Below are 7,941 nucleotides of genomic sequence, written 5' to 3'. Positions count from 1 at the left end.
CCACTGCTGAGCCACCCAGGCATCCCAGCCACCATAGTATTTGATATGTGGGTGGGACTGTATCCCTATGTAACCATTCCATTCTGTTTTGCTGTTATAAATAATGCCACGATTAACATCTTTTTAGACCTCCATCTTTAAACATCCATCCAGTTGCTTTCTTTGAAGAAATCCAGCAGTAGAAAGTGCTACATCAGAAGTCTTGACTTTGAAAGTTCTAATACACATTATCAGCTTCCCAGCATGATCATCTATTTAGTGCTGCTGTTTCAGTGCCTCCCTTCTCCCTGGATTTTTTCCCTAAGCTTTTCCTAAGAAGTATTTACTCTTTTTCAAATCCTAGATGCGTCTGTTCCCAGAGTGGAGCATCTGCCCATGTCCTACATCTGCCGCAAAGCATGCCATGGCCTGCGAGTGCTCCCCGAAGTTGCTCTTACCTCCTGCAAAGCCAGACCTCACCCAGAACGCACACAGTGCCAAGCCCACAACTCTCCAAGGAAGCAAACAGCCCAGCCAGGGAGCATGCCCTAAGCAACTCCCTCTGGTGAGTGTCTGTGGCCCTGCGTGTTAGCACAGTATCGGGATAGTGAGCCCAGAGAGGGCCACAAGAGGGCTTTGCTGCAGGTGGAAAAAAGAAAGAGCAAAGCCCAGAGGGCTGAGCTTTCCCATAACCAGGAGGGGCCCATTCTGTGGCACTTCACTGTCTGGGGTTCTGCCTTCCGAGGTAGACCAGGAGCGTGGGCCACGAGCTGGGATGGACAGGCGGGGCTGGGAGCATGTGGTCCTCTAGGCCATCTTCTGTTCTCGTGACACAAATGCCAGACACCTCGAGAGGTTTTCTCTTGCCCTCTTGTTGAGATCTTACAATGCCTGCATGGGCCCATCCTGCTGCACAAGCAGGGTATGTTGGCCCTCACGGATGCCAGGGTTGGAGGAGGAACCGCCGAGCAGCAGTGGCCCAGGAGGAGATAGACAAGAGGCTGCCCAGACCACAAACAAGACAGTCTGTGTCTGTCCTGCATTCATGCAATCTATTCAGCACGGTGGATTGGTCCCCCTGTCCCTTAGCAGGATTATCAGCTTTGAAGTTCATCCAAGTGCTAGAGCTGGGTTGGCAAACTATGGCCTGTGGGCCAAATCCTTCCTGTTGCCTGTTTTTGTAAATAAAGTTTTATTGGGACACAGCCACACTCATTGTTTACAAAGGCCCACAGCCCTTTTGCACTAGAGCAGCAGACTTCAGTAGCTGAGACAAAGACTGCATGGACCCCAGAAATCTAAAACATCTGCTGCCTTGCTCTTTACAGAAAAAATTTGCCAACCTTGCCCTGGAGATTTGTAGTAAGAGGGGTGTAGCAGAAGGCGCTAGGGCCTGGAGTACATTCAGGAAGCCTTAGTCACATCATCCCAGTACAGCGGACCCCAGATCCAGGCCTCACACACAGGGAGCATGCTGGGTTCAGCAGTGGTAGCATTTTAAATGCATTCAGTAGATGTGACTGGCCAAAGAAAGAGTCATTTAAGTGCATTTATTAGTTTTTTTCTTTATAAATGCATTTATTTACCGAAAGCCCAGCTGCATTGCCTCAGCTCATGGGGTAAGTGTAGGTTCTTTGTCCCTGAAACCTTCCAGTTTCAATTCTTTCTTCTCATGGTGTCGGCCTGTTTCTTCTCTCCCCACCCTCCCCCACTTGTTTCTGTCAGAACAAAGAATGCCTTTGCACTCTAGAGAACAGATGCAGATCTGTAGCCTGTAGGACTGAGTCCTCTAGACCTGTAAGCTACCAAGAGCCCTTACGGACAGTTTTGGATAGAACGTACAATTTGAGGCTAAAAAACAGCTAGGGACGCTTGCAAAGGTGTGAGAAGCATCAAAGAATGCACCAGCCTTCCAGAAGAGGTGGTGCTCCAGGGGGTTTTCCAGTCTTGGAATCACTTTACCACAATCTCCTCTGATCACAGGAGGCAGAAAGCCGCCATGTGGCCACCCTCCATTCATCCCTTTCTGCTGCACAGGGGCTGCTTGGCATAGCTCCCAGCAGGACTGGAAGTGCTTGTTGGGATGGACTGGTGGCTAAGCCTGGTGCTGGGTTGGAACCTTCAGGTATTCCACATGCCCAGTGGGACTGGGACCACTGGGAAAGAGGTAGCAGGGCCAGATTTAGAAGGCTACCTTGGCTGTGTTAATGAGTTTGGGGGTTATCTTGGGATAGTATGGGATTTAAGCAGTGGAGACAAGGTCACCTTTGTGGGTTACAGGATCTTTCTGGAAGCTGTGTGGGGGCATGTGCATCAGGGCTGGGGTAGGGATGCTTGAAGGTGATTCATTTGTGACTCAGGGCTCATGGGAAGACAGCGAGCCTGCTGTAACCGCCAGGAGCTGGCCTAATCACAGGGCAGTGGACAGCCTCCATGCCAGGTGAAGAATTGATCAGGACATTTTCACTTAGTGTGACTTGAGGGCCTTCCAAGATGTTCTCTGCAACCCAGGAACTTCATGGTGAGGGCCAATGGAAAGACCAAAGGTCTTGGGTGTCTTCAGGCAGGACTGATTTTGGAGGTGTCTTCAGGAGCTCCAGACTCCTCGCCTGCCCTGCAGCTCCCAGCATGCCTGTGTTCTATATTCCCTGTGCTCAAATTGAGTGTTTAGTCCATGGGACCACCCATGACTGCACGTGACCGCGTCATAGCCTAGAGAGGACGTGGGCCTTTCAGGCAGCTACGCGGGACTCAGGCAGGTGAGGGCTGAGGACAGGTTCAGGGCACACCCAGGACCAGCAGGGCAGGAAGCAATGGGATGCTTGAGGCCAGTGGGCCCCTCTACTCCCCACTGCACCCCTGCAGTGAGGGACCCCAGCCTGCCAGCATACTGGAGGGCCCCAGGGTAAGGGTGGGGAGACTCTTGTGTACTCAGGAAGCCGGCTCTGGCTGGATCCAGTCCTCCTCCTGGTGAAGCTCAGCGTCATGGCATTTCTGGAAGTTTCTGCAACCAGCTGGGTGACTAGATCCTCACAACTACCTCTGTCTCTTGCAGTGGCACCCCCCTGGTCCAGTCCTGCAGCCTCCTGTGGCCTTGTCCCCTCCTGCCTGCATTACTACCCCTGCCACCTCCTTGCTGGGCTCCGCTCATGCCTGCCCCTCATCTGTCCCTCCTGCCCAAGCACCTGCTGTGCTAGTGACACACCTGCCTCAGGCCTGCAGGGGCTTCCCCCACACATCCCAACTGCCTGGTGGTGGCCTGCCAATCTCTGATCTAATCCCAGCTCTCAGCCTCTGGCCCTGCCGCTGTCATCTACTCTCTCACTCGCCTCCCCCACCTCTTCCCCACCAAGTGGATCCCATCCCTTGTTTCAGAACATGGCTCATGTGTTGCTTTCCCAGGAAGCCTTCCCTGGCCACGCCCCTCCACCCACCAGAATTCAGTGCCCCCTCCGAGCCCCACAGCACTCTGTCCTTCCCCACCCACCTTTGGGGCCTCCACACAGAGGATCAGGCTCCCACTTACAGGTCAAGGCCTTCCCATGTGCCATGCCCTGCCTGCTTCCAGGCACTGAGTCACACCTGCTCTGTGCTTGCAGCAGCGTGCAGTGACCTCTTTCTGTGTCTCCTACGGGATGGCAAGCTGCCTGGAGGAAGGAGTTGTGTGGCTTTCATCTTTTTGTTCTGTTTGCACTGCTCAGCACATGAGCAGGGAATCAGGGAGTATTGGTTGAATGGAGGGGTGGATGGATGATGGATGGATAGATGGGTGGGTGGTGAATGGGTGGATGGATGGATGGATGGGTGGGTGGGTGGTGAATGGATGAGTGAGTGGTAAATGGGTGGTGCATGGATGGGGTGAATGGATAGATGGATAGATGTTGGATAGGTGGATTGATGGGTGGGTGGATCATAGATGGGTGAATGGATGACACATGATGAATAGATGAATCTAGATCGATGGATCAATCGATCGATCAATAGATAAATGAATGCTTTCTCCCATGTGAGTCAGAGGATGCCTGGGTGGCTCATTCAGTGAAGCGTCTGCCTTCATCTCAGGTCATGGTCCCAGGGTCCTGGGATCAAGTCCCACATTGGGTTCCCTGCTCCTCAGGGAGCCTGCCTATCCCTCTCCCTCTGCCTGCTGCTCCCCCTGCTTGTGCTCTCACTCTTTCTTTCTCTCTCTGTCAAATAAATTTTTAAAATCTTAAAAAAAAAAAAAAAGGTGCGGTTGGCTATCATGGGGTGTACAGAAGTAGCTTGGTCCAGATATACATGATCTTGGCTGATCCTGATTACCAAAAGACCTTGACCTCTCTCTACTGCTCTTTCACACTAGGATCTCTGGGTAGGAAGGTCAGTCAAGGCATGCTTTAAACCCATCAAATGCAGGCACAGAGCAGATCACTAGACCACCATGGTTAAGACGTATCACACTTCCTGGGCGCCAGGCCTTGGTCTAAACACTCAGCTTGGTTTGCACCCTGGTCCTTGCCAGAACCCTCCATGACAGGTACCGTGCCATGCCCCATGTCCCAGGTGAGGCTGTGCATTACTGACCAGACACCTTCTTTCTTGACCACAGACCCTTCAGCCAAGCAGCAGGGAACCATTAGCAGCCTGAGGATTGGCCAGCTGGGAGCCTCAGGGACCGCCCAGCCTTGCTCCTGGCTCACCCAAAAGATGTGGACAGCCCTTGTGCTCGTTTGGATTTCCTTCTTGTCCTTATCTAAGAGCCAAGTGTCAACTCAGGATTCATGTAAGTGAGAAAGCTCTGTGACTGCTGGTCAGGCCCACAGTGGTCCCAAAGCACCCTGAGCCCAAGGGATATATACAAGCCTAGGCTGGTGAGTTGGGGGCCCCAGTGCTGCCTGGATGCTGCTCTGGGGAGGGTTGTCAGGCCACGCTTCTTGGGGGCCAGCTTGGGTAGAAAGCCCCCAGGGGACTGGGCCTTTGAGTCCTGAGAGGGTCACTTGCTTGGCCCTGCAAAATCTTTTCTATAAATCTGATCTTCACTGGGGAATTCATCTGTTCATACATCAAATATTTCATTACACTCCTGCCGTGTGCCAGGCACTGTTCATCTCCAGAAATTCCTGCCACAAATTCTTTCGTAAAGCCAAGAATTCTTTTATGGTGTGACTATCTGGGCAATGATTTACTGCTTTGTAAACTTAGGTGTGTGTTTGATGGGTTTTGTTAATAGTGATTCACACCTCTACGGTGAGACTTTCACTCTGTTTTGGGAATCGGATCAAAGAGTGAAGCTCTCGAGCCTTCCAGGGGTTCAGAGGACGAGGAGTTTTTACATCCACTCTGCTGGGCAGCAGGCTTCATGTGCTCAGGGGGAAGATAAGAGGGAAGCGTGTTCACACATCACGTTTGTTCTCACCGAGCCAAGGGGAAAGCCACCCACGCCAGGCCAATAGGCCAGCAATTAAGACACTCTTTGAATCATCCACCTGCCCAGGACGAAAAGTGATGGTATCTCTTTCTTCTCCCCTTTTTTGACTTTAAGGGCACTTACTCCCCAACCAGACGGATAATCCAGCCAAGATAAATGCATCTGTGATGACAGTTATAAGCATCCTTAATGGAACGTCTAAAACAGTGTCTGTGGTGGCACCTTCTCCTGTCACCTTGGCTGCAGGGACTCCGGAGGCCAACCCCAGCTCTCCTGTGGTCATAGCAGGGAGAACACTCAGGACAGACACGGGGACAGAAGGTCCCTCTGACCCAGTCACCTCCAGCCTGCCCCTGCCACCTGCCCTGACGTCATCAGCACGGCAGACTCTATCCTCCAGCACTGTCATCAGCACATCCCCAACGCAGGTGCCAAGAATAGCAGCTCTGACGACACCGGCCACTAGTGCTCAGACTGCCCCTGGGATGACACCAGGTGCCAATGGCCTGACAGGCACACAGGGCCCTTCCGAGCACATCCCTGGCAACTCCCCAGCCAGCCTGGCACCCTCCTTGAGTCCCCAAGCACTTAATGAGTCCATACAAGTCTCCACCATCCAGACGCTGACAGCCTGGCCTATGGATGGAACAGCAAGTGGGCCCACACCCACCCTCTTCAACACAACCTCAGAGCCCACCCACATATCCGTGGCTTCTGTGGCTTCTGTGTCCACCACCACAGTGACTACCACCATGACACAAGCCCAGGAGCTGACTACCAGCACAGAGCCAGCACCTGCACCTCACACCAGCCCAACCCCCGAGGTGGAGGTCACGTCCCCCACGACACAGCCAAGCCCTGCGCCGTTGACCCGGGGAGCCACAGGACCAGGCACACCTGGGACACCAGAACAGGTGCTGCCTGAAACATCACCTGGTACTGCTTCCACCACCCTGACACCCGGGAGTTCAGGGGGCTCTAAGATGCCAACCACAGACTCGTGCTCGCTTAGCACCCAAGGCCAGTACCTGGTGGTCACCACCAAGCCCCTTTCCCAGTCTCTAGTAAACAAAGGCTTCCTCCTGGCACTGCTCTTGCTCGGGGTGACTCTCTTCATCATAATTTTGGTTCTGTTTGCCCTACAAGCCTACGAGAGCTACAGGAAGAAGGAGTACACACAGGTAGACTATCTAATCAATGGGATGTACGCGGACTCAGAACTGTGAGGAGTCTGGGAGGCTGAGCCCACCCCTCCTTCCATTTTGCCTGAGACCAAACCCAGTGCTTCCAGATTCTTTTGGTGCAATTCGGAGCTATGCCGGACGCTTCAACACATTTACATGCTGTCAGACAAATTCCACGATCACTCGAGTTGCTGCTTTTTCATATTTATTTTTGTAAACAGTCATGTTCATGGAGCAGGCAGCGATCCCCCCGTGGGCGGGGCTGGCAGGGCCCCAAGGTGGATCCCGACCAGAATTAAAGCAATGACTGCTTTCCATTCAGCCCTGTGTCTCCCCATTTGTGTAGGCCGAGTCCTTCCAACCCTTACGTCGTGGTGAGCCTGCCTGGGACACGCATGATGGGGTTCGTGTTCATAAACACTTGCTGTAACCCCAGGCCCTGGGATCTGTTATGTCTGTGTAACTTTCTGGGGCTTCACTCTTTTTTATTTTTTTTTTTAAGATTTTATTTATTCATAGAGACACAGAGAGGGCGGGGGGCAGAGACACAGGCAGAGGGAGAAGCAGGCTCCCTGCAGGGAGCCTGACGTGGGACTCGATCCCGGGTCTCCAGGATCACGCCCTGGACTGAAGGCAGGAGCTAAACTGAGCGTCCCTGGGCTGCCCTTGGGGCTTCACTCTTATGCCCACACCTGCCCTGCCCTTGGCGAGGAGCGTGCCAGCCTCTGGGCACCCCTGGCACCACATGCGGATGGGGCCTTCCCACAGACATCCTTTTGCTGAATTGTTTAGTGGTGCGTGCTTAGAGTCTGATCTGGGCACGAGAGAGCTGAAGCCAGCACTTTAACCACATGTGAGCTGCCCGGCATGGCGGGTCAGCCTGGACCTGCTCGGACTAGATTCTCAGTGAACCTGCATAGCTCACGCTGTGCACTCACCTCATGGAAACCCAATCAGCTCATGTGGCGGGACAGTCCTTACTAACACCTTGCCCTGTGTCACCCTAGAACACAGAGGAGCCCCCAGCGTGAGGGCACCCAGGGCCCTCTCCTGCGCAGGATGACGTTCCTGGGTTCCCGTGTTCCAAACAGCCCTCAGAGCCCACACAGGGGGCCTGTCATGTGTGCGTCAGGTACTTAACTGTCCTGGCTACTCATACTTCACACACTAACCCGCTTAACCTCCACCTTGACCCTAAGACAGAGGCATGGCCATCCCGACCCCACTGAGGCACAGAGGAACAGGAGACATACTCACCCCCTGAGAGCCAGAATCAGGGTTAAACCCATTCTGGAATCCTCTCTCTTTACTGACTCCCCTGCCCAGGTGGAGGTTGGCCTGCAGCCTTGCTCAGCCTACCTGCCCAAGGCA

General features: G+C 53.5%; 1 protein-coding gene across 1 annotated transcript; it reads left to right on the top strand.

Annotated features, from left to right (window-relative positions):
• The first annotated feature begins 342 nt into the window (after window positions 1–342).
• C21H11orf24 (chromosome 21 C11orf24 homolog) lies at window positions 343–6,891 on the top strand. Its single transcript, XM_072790191.1, has 3 exons — window positions 343–544; window positions 4,568–4,741; window positions 5,501–6,891. The coding sequence occupies exons 2-3, from the start codon at window positions 4,666–4,668 to the stop codon at window positions 6,610–6,612; spliced, it is 1,188 nt and encodes a 395-aa protein (XP_072646292.1). The 5' UTR covers window positions 343–544; window positions 4,568–4,665; the 3' UTR covers window positions 6,613–6,891.
• The last annotated feature ends 1,050 nt before the right edge of the window (window positions 6,892–7,941 follow it).

Source organism: Canis lupus, chromosome 21, assembly GCF_048164855.1.
Source record: "Canis lupus baileyi chromosome 21, mCanLup2.hap1, whole genome shotgun sequence".
NCBI classification, from domain to species: Eukaryota; Metazoa; Chordata; class Mammalia; order Carnivora; family Canidae; genus Canis; species Canis lupus.
This window is presented reverse-complemented; position numbering and strand designations above follow the sequence as displayed.

What these genes read in the sequence shown, in the direction of transcription:
- C21H11orf24 (XM_072790191.1), top strand. Translation starts at nt 4,666, where the DNA reads ATGTGGACAGCCCTTGTGCTCGTTTGGATTTCCTTCTTGTCCTTATCT. An exon ending in AGTGTCAACTCAGGATTCAT is followed by an intron (nt 4,742 to 5,500) that starts GTAAGTGAGAAA and finishes TTTGACTTTAAG; the next exon opens with GGCACTTACTCCCCAACCAG.